The 26,893-nt window shown below is 35.4% G+C and overlaps 2 protein-coding genes across 4 annotated transcripts; both read left to right on the top strand.

Annotated features, from left to right (window-relative positions):
• Window positions 1–2,188: 2,188 nt before the first annotated feature.
• Window positions 2,189–14,308, top strand: LOC109008819 (phospholipid:diacylglycerol acyltransferase 1-like). Its single transcript, XM_018989054.2, has 7 exons — window positions 2,189–2,915; window positions 4,338–4,560; window positions 4,723–5,006; window positions 11,091–11,415; window positions 12,214–12,473; window positions 13,206–13,698; window positions 13,982–14,308. The coding sequence occupies exons 1-6, from the start codon at window positions 2,485–2,487 to the stop codon at window positions 13,687–13,689; spliced, it is 2,007 nt and encodes a 668-aa protein (XP_018844599.1). The 5' UTR covers window positions 2,189–2,484; the 3' UTR covers window positions 13,690–13,698; window positions 13,982–14,308.
• A 6,388-nt stretch (window positions 14,309–20,696) lies between these two features.
• Window positions 20,697–26,827, top strand: LOC109008829 (nuclear transcription factor Y subunit A-3-like). 3 transcript variants are annotated; one of them, XM_018989063.2, is made up of 6 exons: window positions 20,697–20,908; window positions 24,126–24,524; window positions 25,391–25,506; window positions 25,576–25,647; window positions 25,856–26,023; window positions 26,237–26,827. In XM_018989063.2, exons 2-6 carry the CDS (start codon window positions 24,275–24,277, stop codon window positions 26,582–26,584), a joined length of 954 nt encoding a protein of 317 aa, XP_018844608.1. In that variant the 5' UTR covers window positions 20,697–20,908; window positions 24,126–24,274; the 3' UTR covers window positions 26,585–26,827. The 3 variants fall into 3 exon arrangements, with proteins under 3 accessions (XP_018844608.1, XP_018844622.1, XP_018844614.1); XM_018989077.2 differs by having other exon boundaries at window positions 24,131–24,524; XM_018989069.2 differs by lacking the exon at window positions 20,697–20,908 and adding an exon at window positions 20,962–21,165.
• Window positions 26,828–26,893: the final 66 nt, after the last annotated feature.

Raw genomic sequence — 26,893 nt, forward strand, 5'->3', positions numbered from 1 at the left:
TTACGCACTCACTTACGCACTCTATGATTACATATAACATTACTTTTTTAAAAAAGTATATCAGTACATACAAGTATTTGAAAAAAAAAATTAACACTAAAATAATAGATTTAAAAACCCTATAAAATAAGGAAAAAAAAAAAACTGCCCATGAGTGATTGCCCAGTGGGGTGGTTCGGATTAGCTAGACCTTGAATGTTCTAGATCAAGCCGTCCAAAAGATGGCCGTTGTTGGCCACCCACTAGGGCTACTTACCTATTTTCTATTTTCTTTCTTTTTTTTTTATTATTCTTGTTAAATTTAAAGTTGTTTTTATTTTTCTAATTTTCTGTTTTTTTATTTTTTATTTTGAATCTTTATTTCTTTTAAAAAATGTAAATGCTTCTTTGTTTAAAAATGACCGTGTTTTAACTTTAAATTTTTTAAATCTTACATGTTTTTTTAAATTTATTTCTTAAATTATTTTATGTAAATTGTTTCTTTATTTTTATTTCTAACGTTTTAATATATTTATGAGGTGGCATGATGAATTGTAATTTTCATTCTTTTTTAATTACGACAAGAAAAGTGTAATCAAAGGATGTCTCTCTCTCCATCTCCCTCTCTCTCTCTCTCCAATTAGATCATGCAGTAAGTATCCTTTTTAATTAACCAATAAAAGACATGCCCATGTTATAAGATATCATTAAATTATGGAAAACATTCCCCTTTTTTTTTTCTTTTTTTTTTTGAAAGTGTGAAACAGACAAAAGAAAACCTTGTACCATAACAATAACAAGTACACCCTCTTCCTAGTGGCTCTATTTGACCTGCCAATACAACCTAAAAGCCTATACAACTTCGGATTAAAAAATAAAAAATTCTATATATTACGTTGTTTTCTTATTTTTTTTTCATTAAATAAGATGTAAAATATTTATTATTATTAAATAATCATTTATTAGATACATATTTATCATTTAATGATGATGAATGTACCACATCTTACTTAATAGAATAAAAATATGATGTATAACATTAAATACAAACTGTAAATAATATTTATTTGAATATATTATTTTAAAATTGTAGGCAAATAATAATAAATAGAAATAATAATAAAAAACTAGGTATTAAACCCTTATTCCATTTTTTTTTCTATCATGAGACTAACAAAATCCAGTTTAAAATATGCACCTAATTTCAAAAAGTATTGCTACACTTGCACATAATTTTATTTATAATATTATAAGTATTGAGTCACAGATCTATTTTAGTAGTATTTTTTTAATTTTAATTTTAATTTTAAATTTTAGAATTTTTTATTATTTTCAATAGCTGATATATTAATAGGTATGATTATATAAAATTAGTTATCGAAAAATATATAAAAAGTATATACAGATATCGAAAAACAGATTATATAAAATTATTAATAGGTATGATTATATAAAATAGCTGATATATTAATAGGTATGATTATATAAAACAGATGTTTGGATTCGAAAATGATTTAAGATGACTTAAAATGAATTGAGATGGATTGTGAATAGTAATGAGATGAATTGTGAATAGTAATGAAATTTGTAAGTTAAAATTACTGAATAATAATAAATAGTAGTGAGATGAATTAAAATGAACTGAAAAGAACTGAGATGAATTGCGAATTCAAACATTTCTAAAATATCACAGAGAATTTTTTTATAAATTAATTAAGATAATAAAGAGATATTTTTTTTTCTTGTGAGTAGGACCCTCTGTACATCGTATTCTCCGTCTACTTTTCAATTTTCATGCAAAACCACCCAAAACACACCAAATCCTACTCAACGGTCGACTATAATCTGAGTTTCGACTGTAATCTGAGTTTAGATGTTGAAATGATTTAAATTGAGTTAAAATAATAAGATATTATTAAAATATTATTTTTTAATATTATTATTATTTTAAAATTTAAAAAAATTAAATTATTTATTATATTTTATGTTAAAATTTTAAAAAATTATAATGAGAAATTGAGATAAATTTAGAATCTAAATCCTCGTCAGCCGCGCCCTCCGATTAGCTGACGACCATCGCCATTCAACGGACCACCGGAATCTAGAAACTCCGCCGCCGCCCTCCACAATCTTCCCGCGCCGAGACACGTGTCAGGAAAATATGCATTAGTGTCGTCTATTTAGTATTTTTTGCTACGGGACCCACACCAGATCTGAAATTCCAGTCCAGCCTCCCCTTGTGACTTGCAACAAAAACCAAGAGCCTACGGACTACGCACGTAGACATTCGGCGCAATCTCTTTCCTACACCTCTCGCTCGCCGGAAAACTCCTCTCTCCAGTGACCCCAGTCGTCATCCCCCGGTAAGGTCTCGCACAAACTTTTGGGGTTAGGGGCTTTGATCAGATACTTCCCAGAGCTCCACGCCAGCTCGGACTTCGTTCATCACAACACCAGAGCTCTTGGCGCTTCTGAGAGGAGCTCCCACATTTGGAACTGGAGAAGATGTCGTTCTTGAGGCGCAGAAAGGTCCCGAAGACGCAAAATTCGGAGCCTCAAGAAATTGAGGGTGAAAACGAGCACGGCGACAAGAAGACGAAACCGAGGCCGAAGCTCAAAGAGCCCAAGAGATGGTCTTGCGTGGACAGCTGTTGCTGGTCCATTGGGTGCATATGCTCGATTTGGTGGTTCTTGCTTTTCCTGTATAACACAATGCCAGCGTCGTTTCCTCAGTACGTGACGGAGGCGATAACGGGGCCGTTAACGGACCCTCCCGGCTTGAAGTTGAGGAAGGAGGGCTTGACGGTGAAGCACCCAGTTGTGTTCGTGCCAGGAATCGTTACCGGCGGGCTTGAGCTGTGGGAGGGGCAACAGTGTGCTGAGGGCTTGTTTAGGAAGAGGCTTTGGGGAGGGACATTCGGGGAATTGTACAGAAGGTAATGGCCTTTTCGGGTTTACGCACAATTCTGGTGCTTCTTGCTGAGAAATTTGGGATTTTGGCATTTTCGGCGGTTCCCGCTCTTCACTATGCAAACTAGTTGTTTATGTGTGTTTTGAATAGATAGAAACATATGGGTGAGTGTGTGATGAGCCCTTGTAACCTGACTTTCTAACCAGCTTCCTCGTCCATTCTTTTTGCTTTCCATTTACTTTATGCTCGTAACAGAGTGAGGTTGTTTGGGCTTGGGTGTTTGTTCGAGAATGCATATTTTATTTTGGGTCGTTTTCCTATGGAGGAAGCCTATGATGAACTCGCTGAAAACGTATTTACTTTCATTTTGATTAGGAAAATACTTAATCCTAGATGGTTTAGACAATTTCCTTTCCTTTAAAAATCAACTTTGGATTGGGTGAACAGGTGAGGTCTAAAAGACACCTTTTTTTTTTTTTTTTTAATTTTTAAATAAGGTCTAAAAGACTTAGTAGCAGCCAATTCATCCATATGTTGGTTTGAGAAAAAATGTGGACTTCATTGTTACTCTGGCGGTTGCTAGAATGCAATACTTTCTTGTCATTTTGATCTTAGCTTATGCTGAAATCTCATGGGTGAGGTTGTTGGAAACTGACTCAGGTTATCAGTATTGATAAAGGCCTTATAAAGATGTCTTTCTGTCTTGTTTGCTATAAAAAACATGTTTGAACTGGAGGGTATTTTGTAGACGGTAAGTTTCCCAATAGTTCCTTTAACATGAGATGGTTTGTGAAGTGTTTATTTGATGATAATTAGAGATGTTCATTGGTAAAAGCCAATCACATAGCATCTTAGGATAACCTTTAGGAAGTCTTTTTGTCATATCTAAGCTCTAATCTTTATGCTGCCTTCCAGCCATCAAACATTCCAATTTAGTGATTTTAAGCCTTTACTTAATATTTTCTTGTCATTCTGTGCATTCGCCATTTCTCATATTATGACATAGGTGTGCCTTGTTCCAATAAAATTAATTGGTTTCGTGTATATGAAAAAAGGGAGGATTGAAGAGCTATTCTCTGTATACCTAAATGGTGGTTGGAACTGCTACTACTTTTGACACATTGAAGCTGAAAAATATAAGAGTTTATACTTCTTATTTTTATAAGAAATGAATCTTACTTAGCCAAGCTGACACAGAGAGAGAGAGAGAGAGAGGTAAATGAAAATATATAATTTATATTGCTTTCGGCCCTTGTTATATGTGTTACATTGACCATTTCTGTTTGTTTCTGCTTGATTAACAGCAGCTAGGATTTTATCATGACAAACCTTCTCTATTTTTACCATATTTTGGAGTCCGCACTCATTTATTTTGAGGTTATGCAATTGTTTTGGTGGATTGATATTCTGAGGGTGTTTCCCTCCCTATTTCTGTTTATTTCTTCAGACCATTATGCTGGGTTGAGCACTTGTCACTGGATAATGAAACTGGACTGGATCCTTCTGGTATAAGGGTCAGGCCTGTATCTGGACTCGTGGCAGCTGATTACTTTGCACCAGGTTATTTTGTGTGGGCAGTCTTAATTGCCAACCTGGCCCGCATTGGATATGAGGAGAAAACCATGTATATGGCTGCATATGACTGGAGATTGTCATTTCAAAACACTGAGGTATGAACTTTTGTTTATGAATTTATTTTTCCTGGAGTTATTTCACCAACTCAGCTGTGTAAGTAAAATTGATATTCACTAAGTTCTGTTATAGACTTAAAAGTATAGTGTGCTTACCATCTCAAATCGGTTTCTTATTCTCTGCCTAATTTGATTGATCAGGTCAGGGACCAAACTCTAAGCAGGATAAAAAGTAATATAGAACTCATGGTAGCTACAAATGGTGGAAGAAAGGTGGTTGTTATACCACATTCAATGGGTGTTCTGTACTTTCTGCATTTCATGAAATGGGTTGAAGCGCCAGCTCCAATGGGTGGTGGTGGGGGGTTGGATTGGTGTGCTAGGCATATAAAAGCAGTGATGAATATTGGTGCACCATTTCTAGGCGTTCCAAAAGCAGTCGCAGGACTTTTCTCTATTGAAGCCAAGGATATTGCTATTGCCAGGTTAAATTTCGAATAGTATTATGATATGAATATGAATAGGTCCTTAGCTTATCATTTATGGTCTTCAATCTCCTCAATATCAAAATCACTGCAGACAAAAAAAACTATTTTTGTAGCATATATGGTAGCATTTTAAGGATATAGATTTCATCTATTTCTTTTATTATGGATTTAATGCTGGACAAAGATTTCATGGTGCCAATGCTGCCAATGTTAAGGGGCAAAGGGAATCGTTACTTTAGCAATTCTATTTCAACTACTACTTTATGGTCTTTTTTGATATATAAGAATAGATAGATGTCATTACTAACAAGGAAACCTCAAATAGATGGGGGCATGTTCAAGAGATCCATTAAAGATTTACAATTTTACGTTCTTACTGTCAATTTGGTCTGAATACCCTTTTCAGAGGGTTTGCCTTCATTATATAGATGTGAATTTACAAGCTAATTGCCAGATTTCCAGTGTCTAGTATGCTATACAAGGTAAGTATTTACACCTTAATTGACAGCTAAATATAATCTAGCTATAATGGAAAGTATCACAAAAAATACAATAATTCTCCCAAATCATATCTCCGTAACATCCCCCATCAAATTGATGCTGAGAGATCAAGAAACATCAATTTGTCAATCAAGAACTGATGCTGATGACGAGGAAGAGCTTTAGTGAAGATGTTAGCCGTTTGAAGTGTGGTGGAATGTGAGGAAAGAGTAATCACATGCTTGTCAAAAGCTTCACGGATGGAATGACAATCAACTTTGCTGTGTTTCGTACGCTCATGGAAAACAAGATTAACGGCGATCTGAATAGCACTAGTATTATCAGCATGGAGAGGAGTTGAATAAAGATGAGAAAATCCAAGTTCGCCCAATAACCCACGAAGCCACGTGATCTCAGAGCATGCGGAAGACATAACACGATACTCAGACTCGGTGGAGGACTTGGAAACTTTATCTTGCTTCTTGCTCTTCCAAGAAATGAGTGCATTGCCTAAAAACATGCACCACCCTGTAACAAAGCGATGAGTATCTGCACACCCATCCCAATCAGCATCATTATACCCCACCATTTGTAAAGAAGACTCTTTATGAAAGAATAACCTGCGATTAGAGGTGCCCTTCAGATATCGGATAATGCGGCAGACAACGGCTAAATGAAGATGTCTGGGAGCTTGCATAAATTGACTGACCTGCTGCACAATGAAAGAAATGTCAAGACGAGTAATTGTCAGATAGTTCAAACTCCCAATGAGCTGCCGATACAAGGATGAATCTGATAGAAGCTCGCCTTCCTCTTGACGAAGCTTGAGATTTACTTCCAAATGAGTAAGAACAGAATTACCCGATTGGAGACCAGCTAAAGAAATCACTTCATGCGTGTATTTGTGCTGGTGTAACAAGTTACCAATCGGAGTAAGCTGCACCTCAAGGCCAAGAAAGTACTGCAGGGGACCAAGATCTTTCATGTGAAAGGAGGCCTTGAGATGCTGTTGAATTGTTGAATTAAATCAACATCAGAGCTAGTAATCACAATGTCATCAACATACACCAGAAGCAGCACAATTCCTGTAGAAGTCTTACGAAGAAAAAGAGCGGAATCAAACTGGCTCTGAGCAAAATGAAACACAAGTAGAGTAGAGCGAAATTTATCAAATCATGCATGCAGAGCCTGTTTCAATCCATACAAAGATCATTTTAGTCGACAAACCTTGGAGGAAGGTGTAGCAAACATGCCGGGAGGTGGAGTCATATAAATTTCTTCCTTCAGATTTTCATGCAGAAAAGCATTCTTCACATCCATCTGCTTGAGAGACCACCCTTGCAACGTTGCTAGTGCCAAGATAGTCCTCACAATAGTCATTTTGGCAACAGGTGCAAATGTTTCTTCATAATCAATATCATACTCTTGGCAGTTCCCAAGAGCCACAAGACGGGCCTTATATCTGTCTAGTGAACCATTAGAACGAAACTTGATTGAGTACACCCATTTTCAACCAATAGGTTTAACACCAGAAGAACAAGCCACAATATCCCAGGTGTGATTTTCTTGAAGAGCCTAGATCTCTTCTTACATGGTCTGTTGCCAACATGCGTGGGTGGCTGGCTGGCTGAGCATAAGAGTAGGAAACAGAAATAGTGTTGACAGCAGTAAGCAAGGTATGAGGAAAACTATACTCATCCGATGCATGTGTAACTCTGGTGGAGCGCCGAGGTCTAGGAACCGCGGGATCAAATGACGAATTAGTATCCGGAAGGGGTGTTGCAGAAGGTGGAAGACGTCGATGATACACAACACCTGGTTTATATCACTCAATAGAAGAAGGCACATCATCAAAAACAGGTAGAAAAGCAATGGGAGGATAAAAAATATCCTGAGACTGAAAGAAATATTGATTTTTGAATAAAATCACATTGACTTTTGAAGAAAATCACATTTCGAGAGATCCGAAATTTGTTTGCATGAACATCATAACAAACAAATCCATTCTAAGTAGGACTATAGCCTATAAAGGCATACGTGACAGACTGGGTAGCAAGCTTGTTACGATCAAGTGGTGGTAAATGACAAAACAAATACACCCAAAAGTATGAAACGATTGATATTTAAGAGATATGCCAAATAATTGAAAGTAAGAAGAATCATAATTTAGAGTGGTAGTAAGCAAACGATTGATCAAATAGACAGCAGTAGATAAAGCTTCTTCCCAAAATCGAGAAGGCACAGATGAGTCAATCAACAAAGTACGAACAACATTTAAGAGATGACGATTCTTACGCTTAGCGACCCCATTTTGTTGAAGGGTATAGGGCAAGAACTCTGGGAAATAATTCCATTTTGCTGGAGATAAGTTTGAACAGAATGAGACATGTACTCCCCCCCCTGGAGTTAGAGCATAAAGTTTTGATACAAATATCAAATTGTGTCTCGACAAGCACAAAAATTTTTTGAAAGACAGAAAACATGTCAGTTTTAGAACAGAAAAAATATATTCAAATGAATCGACTATAATCATCGATAAACGTCACAAAGTAAAGATGCTGACCATGAGAAATAGCAAGACTCACACCCCAAACATCAATATGCACAATTTCAAAACATGTAGAAGCATGGCTACCATGCACAGGAAAAGGTAAAGTTTTACTTTTACCAAGACGACAAGTAGCACAATCAAAAGATACAGTAGAAGAAGAAAACAAATCTTTATTGCCCAAAAAGACATGTTTCATAAGATGAGTCAAGACAACAGAATTAGGGTGACCTAATTTCTTATGCCAGACTTCACTATTATTGGCAGTAGTCGTATAAGTAAGAGAAACAACTTTAGGAATAGAAAACTGTAAAGCAAATAAATGTCCCACTTTAGGCCCCTTCGCGATCACTGTCCCCGACATTTGATCTGCACAAAACAACCCCCACAAGAGAAATGAACATTACAATTAGTATCCACCAATTGTCCAACATAAATCAAATTGGTAGACAATCTTGGGGAGACAAAGACATTGCGAAATGAAGAACCCAAATTACCAACAACAGTGATAGGAAGAGTACTGCCATTAGCAATCTGAATATTTTGCATACCTCCATATTTACGAACGCCATGGAGACCCGTCGTATTACCAATCAAATGATTAGAAGCATCCGAATCAACAATCCAAGAAGAAGTTGAGTGAGTACCCGTACCTTGCAGGCCTAAAGTCGTAAAAGCAGACACAATCATCTGTTGTACCATTGCTGGTGTGAGAACAGAGGAATCAGAGCTTACGGTTGGGGGTGTAGAAGAAGAAGAGAACTGAACAGCAGCCTGAAAAGCTTGGGTTGGCGATTCTAAGGCCGCACTCGACAGCCCTTGATGAAATGGCCTTCTTTCTTGCAGTAGTTACAAACTTTCTTAGGACAATTATGGGCAATGTGGCCAAATTCCTTGCAGCTGAAACACTGTAACTTGTTCCTCCTCTCTTGTGCGGCATAGGCTACATTAACAGCCTCAAAAGAGACATTCTTTGAAATCATACCCATCTGAGTGCATAGCCGCTGTTCTTCACACAATAAGGTTGTGTTTGGATGTTGAACTGAGTTGAATTGAGTTGAGATGAAAGTTGAAAATTAAATAAAATATTATTATAATATTATTTTTTAATATTATTATTATTTTGGGATTTGAAAAAGTTAAATTGTTTATTATATTTTGTGTTGGAATTTGAAAAAATTGTAATGATTAGATAAGATGAGTTGAGATGGGTTTGGGATCCAAACGTACTCTAAGTCTCCCAAACAAATATCCAAAGTAGGAATCGGATTACAATTCAATAAGCTAGCCTGGACAGGTTCAAATTCAGGCCAAAGCTTCATAAAAAACTAGTCGCGTTGACTCTTAGCATAAACCATTTGAAGAGCCGCTAATGAACAATTGTAGAATACTTGCTCCAGAGATTAATAAAACTAGAATAAAATTGTTCAATAGTCAAATTACCTTGATTGAAATTGCTAATTTTCAACTCCAATTGGAACTTCCGAGCACTGTGGTCTTGGTGATAAATACGGTGGAGATAGTTCCACGTAGCCTGAGCCGTAGTAAAACAGCGAAGATTGGTCACAAGATGTGGCTCATTCGTCCCCAACAGCCAAGAGACCACCTTAGCATCCTTGACCTCCCACTGTGCAAATTCTTTTTCATCAGTGGGAACTTTAGCAGAACTATCAATATGATTTGATAATTCTTTCCCTTTCCAAAACATCTTAAGCTGAAATTCTCACGTAGGAAAATTCTTTCCAGTAAATCGAATGATAGTATTCTCAATAGACATGATGAAAGCCACCAAAAAAATAAACCCAAGTAGTCACAACAATAAAAGATCCAGAGAACACTTAACAACAAGAGGCCCAATCGGAATACCTGCCCAGAGAACTTGCCGAACCTGAGCACCTACAGAAATGGCCGACTGCCACACAGTCACCCTCAGACGACGTCGATGGCCACAGAAGATGCCGACAACCACCAAGCGAAGGAGCCTGCAGTGCTTGCAACTCCAAAACGAACGTCGACAATCACCGATAGAAATCGAGAACACCTACAGAAATGGCTGACTACCACACAATCACCCTCAGATGACACCAACGCCCACAAAAGATGCCAACAACCACCAAAACGTCAAACCCACAAGTTGGAACAGCACAAACAGCTCTAACGCCCAACCAAGAACAACCAAAGCAAGAAAATTTTGCAGAAACAGAGAAGAAAAAAAACTCTTCCCGTCGCACACCAGTGATTAAGACCACAGAGATGAATATCAGAGTAGGGGCTTTGGTACCATGTCAATTTGGTCTGAATACCCTTTTGAGAGGGTTTGCCTTCATTATATAGATGTGAATTTACAAGCTAATTGCCAGATTTCCAGCATCTAGTATGCTATACGAGGTAAGTATCTACACCCTAGTTAACAGCTAAATATAATCTAGCTATAATGGAAAGTATCACCAAAAATACAATAATTCTCCCAAATCATATCTCCGTAACAGTTACAACCCAGTCAGTCAAGAAAAGAAAGAGAACAGAAAATTTTCTTTGACTAGTCATTAATTTATGGGAAAATTGCATTTTGCACCACCGCACTACCACCATTTTTTCACTTTGCAACCTAAATCCTAAACATCCAAATTTTGGCAATTTACACCATTGGTCAAGATCTGATATGATTGTTGAGATCGATGAAAAAAATAGGACATTTGGAATAATCCTACAAGTCAAATCCTAACAGCCAATATTTGCAGTTTAGGATGTCAATTGCCAGTTGTGGTAATTTGGGGGCCATTTGAGAAAAGTGTAGTAGTTCGAGTGTGCAAAATGTAATATCTGCATGATTTAATATCCTTTCTCAAGGATCCCTTGTTCATGTACTGAACATTTTGTTACTAATTTCCTGTTCAAAATAATATCATCATGACATCCAAGAATACCTGTACGTCTTTGGGTGAACTTTATGCTTAAATATTATTTACTTGAACTCATAAATTTACTTGTAGAGTCCTGCTTGCATGTGTTTATCCATTTTGGCTCTTGATCAATTGCTAATCCTTAAACAGGGCTTTTGCGCCTGGTGTTTTGGATAAGGATGTTTTTAGTCTACAAACTTTACAGCATATGATGCGGATGACCCGCACATGGGATTCAACCATGTCAATGATACCAAAAGGCGGGGATACTATATGGGGTGGCCTTGATTGGTCACCAGAAGGGGACTTTGATTGCTGTGCCAGGAAGCTCAAGAATAATGATGCCCAAACTGCAGACCAAAGTGGGAAGGGAAGTTTGGGTTCTACAAAAAGAGTAAATTATGGGAGAATCATATCATTTGGGAAAGAGGTAGCTGACATACATTCCTCCAAAATTGAGAGAGTGGATTTCAGGGTAATGTTCCGAGTTTCAGTTTGATTTCTTGAAGTTAAAACCAATTGCATGGATGGTAAAGAGGTCTTCTCTCCATGTGTGTGTGTGTGTTAGTGAAAGGCAAAACTATGCAAAGTATATTTAGTTCTTCAACCTCTAAGAGGTTTTACTTTTGAGTATATTCATGTGAAGGAAAAGATAATTCGTGGTAAAGAGAGAAAATTAATGTGTGACCTATGGAACCGGGTGAGTATGTCTAGGGATCAACTGGTAGCGAGAAAAAGGATCACTTATTTCTTGAACTGTTCTTTAGAAAAATTGATCTGATTGATGATCCATAAAATTAATTATGGTTCATATAGGTTATTGAAATTATATATCATTTTCAGCCAGTCTGTAATCTGTATGCATGGCAATTGGTCCTATTGCAGACATGGTGGTTGGGTACTTGGATTTGTCCTAGTGGTGGTACTGGCCTCAATTCTAATGCGATGCTGTAATGCACAAACAAAGTACCCTGATTGTGTGGAAGACTATCAAATGCAAGCATGTATAAGTTGTCATATTGCTAAAATGCACAGCCAAAAATATGGAAGGCAGAGTGCAATCAATTGCACCCTAAGAATGGCTATTCCTCGTGGTCAAAGCTAAATTTTACACCTGAATTATATTTCTGTAATCACTAAGTACAACTGAATTATCTTAAATTTGTTTCTGAGATGCTCATTGATTTGAGGCACTTGCTACCTACATTAGTGTAATTTCTATGTAAAGTGTATTGCTTGGAATTAAATGAATTTATTTGCTCATGACCAACAGGGTGCTATCAAGGGTGATAACCTTATAAATACAACCAAGTGTGATGTATGGACAGAGTACCATGAAATGGGTATTGAGGGTGTCAAAGCTGTTGCTGATTACAAAGTTTACACAGCTGGATCAATTTTGAATCTGCTAAATTTTGTTGCCCCAAAGTTGATGGCGCGTGGTGATGCTCATTTTTCACACGGAATTGCAGAAAATTTGGATGACCCTAAATATGAACATTATAAATATTGGTCAAACCCCTTAGAGACAAAGTGAGATTTTCAATGATTCTTTCTTGTTATAATAGTTCGTTTCTCATGTGTGACGAATTGAACTTCATGCAATTATTTCCCTGCTTCAAATATTGCTGATGATACCCTGTCCAAATCTTTTTTTCTGTAGTGTAACTGCCCAAGGTCAAAGCTTTTTAATTAGCCAACCATTCGTTTTTTTGTTTGGTGTGTATCAACGCATGTGTCTGTTTATAAGAATATACAATCACGCATATGTGATCATGTTTGTATATAAGTAATTGTATAGAGCGTCATCTGTGTGGTATAGAAGCTTAGATATTAAAGTTCTACGATTTCAGTGGAAGCCATGGCGGTGGGTTGCTGTGCTAGTCTCTCCTGGGGTTTGGGTTCCATGGATGAGTCCTAAGGGGCTCTGCTGTTGGGTGGTACCCCCTTCATAAAAAAAAAAAAAAAAAAATTGATTTTAAAGTCCTATATTTTAAGTTGAAGATAATTCTTTTTCTTTGATAAGTAGTTATTGGGAATAACAATAGGCTCACTAAAAACTTTTGTCAGCAATTGGAAACTCTCTTCTTAATCTTCAAACAATATTTTAGGCTGATGGTGTTAATTTTTTTCTTTGTTATTTATCATAGATAATATATTATCATAAACATTCTCTAGCTCTAGTTTGGTGATTCATGAAAGAACATTATTTGATTGAATATTCTCTCCAGTCGTGCTACTTAAACTTCTGTACTGGCTTTGCAGATTACCGAATGCTCCAGACATGGAAATTTACACTATGTATGGTGTTGGAATCCCCACAGAAAGAGCATACGTGTACAAGTTAACTCCTGCTGCTGAGTGCTATATTCCCTTTCAGATAGATACTTCAGCCGAGGGTGGAAGTGAGGACTCTTGCCTAAAAGGTGGAGTTTTTTCTGTTGATGGGGATGAAACTGTTCCTGTGTTAAGTGCAGGTTTCATGTGTGCAAAAGGTTGGCGGGGAACAACCCGTTTCAATCCCTCAGGTATTCGTACTTACGTAAGGGAGTATGATCATGCCCCTCCAGCTAATTTCCTAGAGGGTCGAGGCACTCAAAGTGGTGCTCATGTAGCTATAATGGGTAATTTTGCATTAATTGAAGATATTATTAGAGTAGCAGCAGGGGCTACCGGAGAGGACTTAGGTGGGGATCGAGTTTACTCTGATATTTTCAAATGGTCCGAAAAGATCAACTTACAACTCTAGATTCATATGGTGAGTATCTGAAGCTCATTGATACAAACAATTTCCTTCAGACCTTGAAGTAATAATATATTGTTGAAGCAACTTTAATTGATACTGAATCCCGAGAGCACGACTAAAAACCAGAAATCGTGCTTGACTAACAACCAGGGGACAATCCTCATGGTATTCTCGATTCTACCATCTCCTAGAATTTTTATTTTTATTTTTCCATTACAGTGTGTTTTCATAACTTTCTTTCCTTTAAGCTATTCTTTTTTTTATTAAACTTTCTTCCCACCCTTCCTTATTTCAGCATACTTGCTTCTATACTGTGCTTGAAGGCACCTGATGAACTCTTTCCTGGCAACGATGGTGGTAGTAGTTTTATACTCGAAGTGTAGCCTAAGGAATGTGGTGCTGGTTGCTGAAGCAAATGCATCCAGATTTATATTGTATTTTTAGTCTTCATTCTTTCAGGAAGTGCTGAATCTTGTTTATGAACCGATACTGCATTACACCGGGCTCCCTAGGTAGGACTTCTGGACTTTATAGGTGCCTGAAAAATTTTGAATATTCATTTAATTTATTTGATTATTGTCAATAAACTTTGTAATCAATTAGTCTATGTTCATTGTAAATACTCTATCTCTCTCTCTCTCTCTCTCTCTGCGTGCTTGAGGTGCTTTGATGATAGCTTTTTCCTCGAATGATGAACTTCACAAAGCCTAAAATTTGTTAACGATAGATAGTAGCTGTCCGACAAGGCTGATGAACCATATGATTGTTGAAAGTTATGTTTGGATCACAAATTCATCGTTACAATTTTTTTTAAATTTTAACATAAAATATAATAAATAATTCAATATTTTTAAATCTTAATATAATAATAATATTAAAAAATAATATTTTATTAATATTTTATCATTTTAACTTGACTCAATTCAATTCAACATTCAAACGTAGCCTATATTAAAGAAATAGAGGATTTTTTGGCTGGTGTTTGCTTGACCCAACTATTATAATACGAATAATTTTTTGTAGCAGCCTTTGTTCCGTTACATCCGGCGCACACCTGACGTGGGCATTAAACGCATTGTTTCATTGAGTGAGTTGAGAGTGAGTGTAGACGGATCCGAGAGGAGATTTTGAAAGTTTCCTTCTCTTGACTTTCCCCCCCACAACAACCCCGCGTTGGCCCCCACCCACCAACCCCACCACCCACGTCGGCATCCGCTCAACCACCACCCGCGTCGACATCCTCTCCCCCACCCTCGCGTCAACGATTGCGCCGCCCAAACAATGCCCTAGTTGCCCCCCTCTGCCCAGCACCCCGTCTACCGATGCGACTCCGTGGGTTGGCGTGGACCTTCACTCTGCCCAGCACCCCCGTAGATTACCGTCTACCCATCCTCTAATTTAGCTGAAGGGATCGACGGCCACGTTCTCGCCCATACAGCTCTGCATCCTTCTGTAAGTGTTATTTTGACTCACTCACAAATTTGAACAATAGTCTTAGTTATCAGGGTTCACAATTTTGGTAAGTTATATATAGCTTATTTCCGAGAGGGAGAAGTTTAATTTGCCCCGAATTGATAATAATATAGGGTTTTTGAATTTGGTGATGGTATAGTGTTAGTGGAGAGGTGGGATGCAGATATGCTGGAGGGTTGAATAATAAATCTTACTGGTTGAATTTCGGAGTAGATGTCATTAGTGACAGAAAAGCACTTGATTCACCGTGGGAGATCAAGTTCAATCACAGACAAAATTTTCATATGAGAATCTTGAGTTATATGCTATAAAACTTCTATGAAGAGCATTACCTATTTTTAATCTATCGATTATAAAACTAAATATACATGAGTTGAGAATATCTATTATTCTCTGTTTCAAGAGAGTTGGCATTTCTGAGATCATTGTATCATTTGTTGAAGATAATAGGGGGTGTTGTTTGTCTTTCATGGAATCTTGGACCTCTATTATGGTATGCCTATGTTTTAATTTTTTGAGGGTTATTAGTCTGCTCATTCTTGTGGACAAAAACAGAAAAAAAATTAGCTCAATCCCATTGATTAATTCTTTGTAGTACTTGATTTGGTTTTAAAAGTAAAACAAATGTATATTTGGCTAATATGTAAACTCAACTGGGAGTTCGCACTGTGTGCAGGGAGATGTAAGGTGAGAATTTTTCATATGGGCGGATATACTTCAATTGCTAGAGGAGAACTTTTTCTTATGAGAGAATAAAGCTTGGATGAGGTGGGATGATGTATTACAGTGCGAGGATGACGTTCGGAAAAGGGAAGATAAAGTGTGAGAGAAAGCGAAGAATCTAAAAAAAGAAAAACGAAAATTATTATGTTTGTACTAGGTTGTGACCTTTGCAATAGTGTTTGTATGGTTCGGATGAATTCCATGTAAAAAAACACGTATGGGTTAGATGAGTTTTGAATGTAAACAGGTTGTGCACAGGTTGTATTTTAAAATGTTCCAACCTATGTAAATTGTATTTTGAGTTAGCAACCTGTGTAATGGGAAGAGCTTGTGCACTTCAATTAACCTTCCCAAAACTTAGCCACGTCTTGTGTAGTTATGTAGTTTTGATAACACGTCCAGCTGTTTTGTCAATCATCAAGCAATTCAATTTGCAATTTCGAATGTCCTTACTAACAATAGTTATATCATCAGCCCAAACTAACACTGTAATTATACTTGATGCTCAATTTATTTTCACTTCTATTAATTACTTTCTGTTTTCCAAGGATGAGAAATGAATCAGAACATATAAGCAATGTTCTAGAGGACTACTCTTGGCTTTGCATACTGTAAAATCCTGCAGTATCTACACCCGCAGCAGCAAGGATCAAAATGAAAAATGCGGCCTTGCATCTGTTCAGAAAAACAGAACACGAATCATTAAGATGCATCCTTACTAATAAGCAAAATCAAAAAAGAAAACCGAGGCAATAAAACTATAGAAAATAGGTTCTGGGATGAGACCACTAAATCAATTATCATTACCTAGTGATAGAACAAATCAAACTGATTCAGTAGATTCTCCACTCATTTCTCTTTTTACCAGCTTCTTCAGGATCTCAATAATCTGCACAAATAAAGGATTAATCTGGATAATTATACTAGAACTTCTGAATCCCAGTACGTACAAGAACTTCAGAAACTATTCTAGTTGCTATAAAATATAATTATTTATTAATATAAGAAACTTTTAAACTAATGGTTTGCAAGCTGCTACAGGATTTCTTGTATATGCTTGCAATTGCCAAAAACATAAAGGTAATGTAATCATAGGAAGAGAACCATCTTACTCCAGGATAAGATGGTGCAAAATTGGTGAATAATGATCAACTCCAATGTATATTTTTTCCAGAAGGCTTGAAAGAGCATCAACTTCATCACCCAAAAGATCAACCTGAAATTTGGAAAAAAAAAAATTCCAATCAAATTTATATATACAAGAAAAAATTCCAGCCTCTCTCCCTCTCTCTCTCTTCAAGGCAGCTAGTCGGCCTCTCTCTTCTCAAAATCACAAGGCGAAACCAGCCTCTCTCTCCTCAAATGGCCTAGCTCCAAAGTTTAAGTCTGATCTTGGAAGGCATTTTCTTTCCTTTCTCAGTAATAAATGAAAGTAGAATGTACAAATTGAAGGCTTAGCGGCCTCGTTTGTATTCACAGTCATCTCAATTCTTCTCAATAATGAATGAAAGTAGAATGTACAAATTGAAGGCTTAGCGGCCTCGTTTGTATTCGCAGCCATCTCAATTCATCTCAATTCATCTCACTACTATTTAGTAATTATAACTCACAAATCTCACTATTATTCACAACTCATCTCATTATTATTTACAATTAATCTCAATTCATCTCAACTCATCCTCGAATCCAAACAACATCTTTGATAATGTTATTGTATTGTTCAAAACAGAAAAAGGTAGGTGTCCCAAAAGCCAGTACTTACTGTTACTTGAGTGCCTGCACCTTTCAGGTAAGTTAAAACAGTTTGGTTGAATTAGGAAGAAACTGAGATCTTTGTCCTAACCGAATGCAAAAGGATGGCAGTCAAACTCAGAACCCTCCCTTTCTCATCCCAACACACTTTTCTTCTCCATCTCTTCAAAAGTCTTCCTCCCACCAAACGACATACAGATATTGACAAACCACCTTTTGGTCTTGCATTTTTTTTTCAATTAATTAATTTTAGTCCATTTACTTAACTACCCCCTCCTCTTCTCTTACAGAACTGCCAGCTAAAACCATTTATCTCCAGATATTTTATTCATTGAATCTGCTTGGATCTTAGAACTTAGCAAAGTTCCATCTCATCTATGAATTATTATTATATATATATATTAAATATATTTTTTTATGTTTGGATTATTAAATTGCTTTCAATGTTTTCTTATATGAAAGTTTTATACTTTTTTTAAAAAATTTAATTTAAAATACTATTATCAATATGTTATCTCTCTATTGATGACATTATCATCTTAAGATTCCATCCAGCTTCGCATTTGATGTCTTCTTAATATTTTATTCTAAAAATAAGACACCTAAGATTGGTTAAAACATCATTCTTAACCTAAATAAATAAAAAATAAAAAAAGAAGAGAGAGATATATCATAAATATTATAAAAAATGGAAACCTATTTTTTTTTTTATGAAAAGTACTACAGGCATAAAGAGATTAAATAAAAGTAAACTCACAAATTAACGTAATTTCATATCATCCGTTATATCTACTTTATAATTAAAATAACTTTATAATCAGGCATAACGTATCAAATTATGATAATTTGTAGGTTTACTTTTATGTAATCACTTTATGACGAAAGTGTATCTCTTTTTATATTATTGCAACAATGCCTTCAAGCATTACTCCTATAAGAAAGATGGAATCATATATGCATTCACATGTTTTTTCTTTAATGTTTTATTTATAATTTATAGTTCTTATATGAAATATTGCTTGAAAGTGGACATGCTAGATACAATCATGGGTTGTACTAGCTTCATGTACTCTTTTTGAAAAATATTGGTATCCACCGTTAAAAATTTAATTTTTTACGTAGATTTCATATTTATTTATTTATTTTTCAAAACAAATGCGCATTACTTACATACTTTAATGATACTACTTGCTTACTCTATTATCATTTGTCTCATAAAAGGTTTACAACTTTGTTGGGCCAACAAAGTCTGTGTTTTCAAGCAACACTTTGAACATTTCATTTCTAATAAATAGAATTGCTCTTTTAATTTTGAAATAAAATTGGTAATATAGTGTTTTTTTAACCATGCACCCTAATGCTATAATGGAGATTATCTACTACGAATTATGATTAAAATAAATCTTGATTACCGTCCTCTTCTTAAAAAAAAAAATTGATAGTTGTAAAAACAAAAGTTTTGGTGATAATAATCTTAAAGGAAAAAGCCCAAAATGTAAAAACCATAATTTAATTTAATTTTTCAACTAGGGCCTATGATAAATTTAACTATTTATATTTTTGTCTTTTTCTGTTTTTTTATGGATAATGAGTTGTGTATACTATATACAAGTACATCGCACTCCTTTTGAAAAAATATATATATAATTTAATTTTTAAATTTTAATAATAGATCTAATTTCAAAAAAAAAAAAATGCAAAAGTTAGATATTTTAAAATTATATCTAATATTATATATATATATATATATATATTAAATTATCCATTAACTTCCCTCTGAGATTTTAATGATCAAACTTCCCAATTTATTGTGATTTTTCAATTTCCAGGTCTTTGGGGAAGCAAAAAAGGTCAAAGAGTGGGAGGGTCTTGAAAGAAATTAAGGCAAACACGTTTGGCCAAACTACAAGAAACCTCTCGAACAAATTCCATATCTACTAGGAGGACAGTGACCACTCTTCCCCACGCGTCTTACACAATGGTGGCTTCTACTACCGACAAATATAAATTTATAAAAATCTTATTTATCATATCAAATCACGTTAATTTATATATATTTTTTATAATTAAAATATTTTTCAAAAAAATCTTATAATATCACATTAAAGAGGGGCGCCCACTCTACAAAATAAGACCTAAGTTTAAGATTTAAAATAAGGTCTTTTATTTTTTATATAAGAAAAATCTTAAGAAGTTTTATACTATATATTTTTATCTAATTAATATGTGATTTGTTATTTTTATCTTTTTATTTTAATGTTTAAATATGTATATATTTAAATAAAATGACAAAATGATAAATTACATATTGATTATATAAAAGTGTGTGATATAAAAATTTTATCTAGCATTTCTCTATTTAAAGTAACGAGATTACATATTCTGCCTATATTTTTAAATTACAAAAACTGTTTGAAACTTAAACTAAGAAATTGTAAAAAAAACCCTCAGGTTGCATATTTGCATGAATAATTTTGTTATTCATCATCTTTATATTATATATTTATTAAGAGAAAAAATAATATGTGATGTAAAATGACGAGTTGAAATTTTTATGATAATATATTAAAAAAATTATATTTTTTATTTTCATACTACACATTATATATATTTTTTATTTTTTTTATTTGTAAATATGTGATGTATAGATAATGAGTAAAAAAATTTAATTAGTTTAGAAAAAATAAAATTAAAAATAATTAAAAAAAATGTGATGTATAATATATAAAGATGATGAATAGGGAAGTTGAGATATAAAAAGCCACGTGTTAATGTTTTATTAGTGCGTTTGGTTAAGGGATAAAAGCAAGCGAGTGGGAGTGTAGTATACAGTAAAGGGCGGCTGAGACAGGAGAGCAGAGACAAAAGGTTTGGACGTTTGCGTGAGGTGGTGAAGATCGCAACTCAAAAAGCAAAAACAAAAAACAAAAAAATGACAAAAGAAAGGTTGAGAAAGCGTTGAGGGGTAATGGTGGTCCTGGCAAAATTGGTGGGTACCGATGGTGGGGATGTGTGTTTCTTTTGTATATTGCGGATTTAAAGTCTCTCTGCTCAGTGGTGTGGCTCCAGTTCAAGTAAAATAAAAGCTCAAGATCAAGGAAGAGTGAGACTTGTACGGACGTAGAGAACAAACAAGGAAAGAGTTTTCAGTTTTGGATAGGGAGAGAGAGAGATTGTCTATATGGATTCCAAGACTCAAGAGGGGAAACATGTCCAAGTTCATACCAGCAGCACTATTCCTCGCTTCTTCTTCATGTCTTAGTGGATCCCAAAGGTCCCTCTCTCTCCTCTCTCTCTCTCTCTCTCTCCTTATTGAGTCTACACCATCAACCTTTCTGGGTGTTTCATTTGTTCCTTGCTTTTTGATTCATTCCTCTCTCTTTCTCTCCCCCTCCCCCCCACTCTGCATGTACTTTCCTTCTCGAGGGGGTTTGTTTATTGGCCTGAATCTTAGTGGGTTTCTTATATTTGCTATTTGTTGGATGCATGTGTGGAGTTTGAGATCATAGTGATGGGAAAGTAAAATTATAGGTAAAGTTGTTGCTATTGTTGTTTTCTGACCTTTTTGTTCCTGTCGGTATTTTCCTTTCTTGGTTTATGGTTCGGGGTGTTTCGTACGTATATGCATTTACATTTTCTGAAATATTGACTCCATTTGGTTTGCTCCTTTTCTCCTGATCTAAACTGGTCTAGACTTATGTTTTCTTTTTTGGTTTCACATTTATGGTAATGGGTATCCCTTTTGATGCCTGATAAATGAAGTCTGGCAACCCATGGGGAGTCGTTTTTCTTTCTTTCTTTCTTTCTTTTTTTGTTTTGGGTAGATTGGGTTTGCTGGTCACAGATTTTCTGAGTGAGTTATTGACCAAAGTGTCTCATGCATTGCTCTGATTCATTTGCCTGATTGGACTTGCTCTGGTGTTTTCCTGTGTCTGATTGTTATATTTCTGTCACCCTCTTCAGCGATCTATTCCCATGAGGTTTTCCGTTTTGATTTTGTTGCATTCTTGCATGTAAACATGTTTCAATATTTGACTAACTAGATCAAGTATTTCATTTATGTTTTAGTTTTTCCCTTGAAACCCCAACAGGCAAAGTAACTTTTTCATTATCATCTCTCTATGGAATCTCATGTATTTCGATAGAAAATATAGAATTTTGTAGGGGTAACCAAATGGTTTGTTGTAACTATAGTTCATGCACGTGTAGAACATGTAATTACAAGAACGTGTTGTTTGAGCATTCTTTTTAATATTTATTTGATGGGTTGCTTGTTGATCCTGATCCTTCATTGAAAGGAAATGTTAGGTAATTAAAGTGGCTCGGTTTTTTCTAATTGCATAAGCTATTAGGAGTACAAGTTGAAGTATTTAAAAAAAAAAAAAAATCTGGGTTTAATGGCAATATGGTCTTAGTCCTCTTGCTATAATAGTGAAATGAGAATGCTGAGGTCTTGGTGTTCTCTTTTCTGTTGAGACTTTGGTCTGTAAGAAACATGTGCTTGATGGCTCTTTAGTGGAACTGTTTGTTTTAGGCCTAGGGTCAGCACAACATATGCAAGGAAATCCTTATCAATTAAAAACCCCAAGGGGTTGGCCCAAGTGGTGAAGGCCTTTGTCTTGGGGTATCACTCCCTTCAAGGTCCAAGGTTCAACATCTCATGGGTGCAAACAATCTTTTGGGGCCACACCTCCTATTGAAAAATTTGATTTAACTAGTTCCGAGTTAGGAAACTTCCAAAGGTGCGGTGCACGGGACTGGAGTTTATTCTGTAGGGGTGGGTCCGAAGAGTCCTGCCTTGGAGAGGTTTCCCCAACATAAAAAAAAAATAATAATAATAATAATAATAATGCATCCACTAATATTGCATTTGAGGAGAATATGTTTTTGAATTAATTTTTGTTACTACAAATAAGACGGATAATTTGATTCTTTGCACTACTCATCTCATCTCATCTCATCTCATTTCTAAACATAATTCAAATATAAATATTTTCAAACTAATCATTACAATATTTTCAAATTAATCATTACAACTTTCTCAAATTTTTAAACAAAAAATAAAAAACAATTCAACTTTTTCAAATCCCGAAACAAAAATAATATTATAAAATTATATTATAACAATATTTTAACTTTATAATATTTTTTATTCAACTTTTTCTCTCTTTTCCCAAAACCCAAAAAATACTCAACTCAAAATATCTCACTACTATTCACAAACTATCTTACTACTGTTCACAAAATTTTCATCTCATCTCACTCCCCAAATGAGCTTTAAATAATCACCTCAAGAAATGGAATTTTGTGTAATCCAACTAGTTTTTTTGTGTGGTATTTTCAAATGTCTGAAAGTAGGGGTGTAAGGAGTTCGGTCTTAACCGAAAAGCCAATTGAATGGTCCGGACCAGACCGAATCCAGACCAGTCGGTCTCGGTCCCATAAATTATGGATCGAGAAAATTTGGTCCAGTCCCAGGATCTATACATTTTGGACCCGACCGAACTCATATATATATTTTAAAAATATTTTTAATAATTTAATATATTATTTTTACATGGTAATTATATAAGTTAATGATAAATATAAAAAAAAAATTATATAAGTTAATGATGTAATTTTCATATAATTTATTATTATTGACCATATAAAATATTTTTTTAATGAGTTAGTTATATAATACACATTAATAATTCACTTAATTTTAATTTAATAATTTTTTTATTAATTTATTTTGAAAAAGAAAAGAAGAAAAAAATAATAATTGGGCCGGACCGGACCGGACCGATAGCTACCGGTCCAGTCTGGTCTGTATGGATGTTCGGTCCGGGGAAAATGATGGACTGAAAATTTATGTCCATCACCCCCCAGACCGACCGATTTACACCTCTATCTAAAAGTATAAGTAAGCTTTATATCTAAAGTAGGCAAATTTCGTTAAAGTTTATATGATAATTTTGCATAAGACTCAATCCAAAAATATTAATTATTAATTTTTCCATAATTGGATTTATTTGGAAAAAGTAATAGCATTTAAAAAGCAAAAGATCAAGTATAAATGATGAGCTAAATGGCTGGCGATGGCAAAGTTAGACCACAAGTTTCTTTTATTAGTTGAAGATTACAACTTTGGGTGTTTGAAGATTCTAATTTGTATCCTATTTCTTTTACTTGTAAAAAAATTTCTATCCTTGTTACAGCTTTCCATTAACAATGAATCATTTTAATTTAGTCAAGCAGAGTGGCTTTAGCTTACCATTGTAACTAGAAGGAAGGTGTTCTCTCTCAAAAGTTTGGGCACTGTTTTATCCATGCAAGAAAATAAAAAGTCATGCATTTACTTGGCGGCGAATATTAGCACATGTTTGAGCTTTTTAAAGTGTTGGGACAATCTTATAGTTTTTGGATTTTTTTCCAGTGATTCCAGACTGATACTCTGCATCTTTTGACATAATTAATACAACTACTCATCAATTTTCGTGTTCTTGTAGAGTAGCTGATGTTAAATGAGTGGAAAGGAACCTGCTTGCTGTTGAGGATCTTGTAGATTTTGCATCAAATTCAGAAGACAGATAACTTTGACCCTACACATATTCTAAAATTACCTAGAAAACAATTGAAGTGTAATTTTGTTCATTCAATGACCCATTCTGCTGTCCCTTTCCCTTCGTGGTGGAATCCAGATGAACAGAAATTTCTGTCATCTTTATCCAAAAATGCAAGCATGAAAGCGGGCTCTACACCACGACTTTGTCACGATGCAAAGCATTTAGGTCTCCAACTAGCAGACCAGGAATCGTCCACAATTCAGTTGACTGGTCAATCTCGCCATAAAGTGGATATTATGGGAGGGAGCAATTGTCAAGATCAATGTGTTTCATCTGAATCTGGTATTTACTCTTTGTTGCATGAGTTTGTCAGAATGTTATGTTACATCATTTCTGTATCCCTGTGTGGCACAGACTTTTACATCATTTCCAACCCTTAGGGGTTGGCTCAAGTGGTAAAGGTCTTGGGCTTGGGGGTATGCTCCCCCCAGGTCTAAGGTTCAAATCCTCTTGGATGCAAACAATCTCTAGAGGCCATCAGACTGGAGGATTTTTCATTTGAATTACCCGAGGTGCACTTGTGGGAAACTCCTTGTCAAGGGCTTGTGCACCCTTGGGATTAGTCGGGATGCTGTTCCTAGACACCCAATGCCAATTTGAAAAAAAAAAAAAATTATAGAACTTTTTTGATTGATGAAATTTATTAAAAAAAAAAAGATATTGTAGAGAGTAGGAACTTGTTATAATGTCTTGAATACCCTCCCCCTCACTAAAGGCCAACCAAATCAAAGAATGTTGTATTAATTTAAGAGAGTTTGAATTTTTTGGGGGAATTTTTTATGCTTATAATGGATATGATGGGAACTATCCGAGCTGTGTGAACAGGTTAATCAATTTTCTCTTATTTCCTTTACTCTTGTTACTTTGTAGTAAGAAGTGTTCACTTTATCTGCCAAGAAGAAAAAGGTGTTTCATTTATCTGTAAACATGTAACCTATGCTTGGTTGACAGATATGGTTCTATAGAAAATTTTGCTTAAAAACATTCATTTCTCATGTTATGGCTCATTCCTCCCACATGGTTTGGATTACATTGATATTTATGTTTCACTTTTTAACTGGGGTCATGAAGTGGGGCCTTTTTTTTTTCGCTCAAGTATAGTGTTAAGCTAGTCTGACCTTTAATGAGTTGTCTATGCATGTGTCTAGATGGAGATGGAAGTTGTGTCAAGCGCATTGTGGAAGGTCAAATGAAGCCGGTTTACTTGTTGAATAATCCAGATATCATAATCAATCCTTCACAAATCTCTCATCACCATTCAATGGTAGGTTGATCTTTTGAAATCCTGTTTGTTAGATATGCCTTTAAACTCATGTTTCTACTCTCATTTCAGGCTCGAGTTCCATATCCTTTTGCTGAGCCATGCTTTAGTGGATTATTGACTAATTATGGACAACAAACTATTGTAAGTTCCATCGAGTTCATCTTCGCTTCCCTATGATCCGTAGATACTAATCTGCCACGTTGTTAGTTTCAGCTAGCAGAGAATAAAAATAGCATGAATCTGTATACTTTTATTCACCACCAATTTGTGTTCCATTTCACAATTCTAATCTGAAGATGGAGCTCTAGCCACTTTACTTTAGTCTGATCTTTAACCATCTATTGGCCAGATTCAACCCCAGATGGTGGGGATAGCACCCGCACGAGTTCCACTGCCACTTGATCTCATGGACGATGGACCCATTTTTGTCAATCCAAAACAGTACCATGGAATCCTCAGAAGGAGACAATCACGTGCAAAGCTTGAGGCTCAAAACAAAGTTGTCAAAACTAGAAAGGTCTGTATGCCGGCAGTCATTTGAACCCTTATACTTCATTTGTTTCCTTCTGGAAAATATATACCTTCCTTTTCATTTGAATCTCAATGGAAATAATTAGCAGAGAAACAAGTCACATACACTACTGTCTAATCCAACAAAAGTGGTAAAAAATATTTCAATTAAATGTAGGACTTTTTTTGACTGATCTGCATCCCTTTCAATTAAATGCAGCCTTATCTTCATGAGTCTCGGCATCGTCATGCGCTAAATAGGGTAAGGGGATCTGGTGGACGCTTTGTCAGCGTAAGAAAGCTCCAAAATCCTGATTCGTCCGCCACTAGCAACACTCACTGTTCCTCAGATTGTGTTGACTTGCATCCAAGTAAAAAAATGTCTGAGTTTCATAGTCATCAGTTTCAAGATGTTGCTTCCCTTACCACCTGCTCTGACATCAAGCATGTCTCCAACAGCAACAATGGTAACGGTAGCTTTAGGAGGTTCTCTAGACCCATGCAGTGTAATTGCAATGGAGGCCTTGTGTCTGGAGGCACCCAGCACAGTGCTTCAGTCGTCCAGTGAGACATGGGAAATAAACAAGATCGATGATCCGTATCATCGGTCAGGCAATTCATCCTTGGCTCCGTCACTTTACTTTCTATGTTTCCTGCTTGTCTTCCGAAATGCGCTACATTTGCCACATCGTACTAAGATCTTTACTAATTTCGTTTGCATGGTGTCATGAAGGATATTGACATGGTTTTGTAAGAAGATTGTGCTTTTAACTCAACTTTGCTAATACATCACTTATGTTGTTGCTACCAATTCTGTGCACGAATAGGATATTATCAAAAAGAGAATTTGAAGTTTCTGAATATGCTTAATTTCTGG

Source organism: Juglans regia, chromosome 1 (assembly GCF_001411555.2).
Source record: "Juglans regia cultivar Chandler chromosome 1, Walnut 2.0, whole genome shotgun sequence".
NCBI classification, from domain to species: Eukaryota; Viridiplantae; Streptophyta; class Magnoliopsida; order Fagales; family Juglandaceae; genus Juglans; species Juglans regia.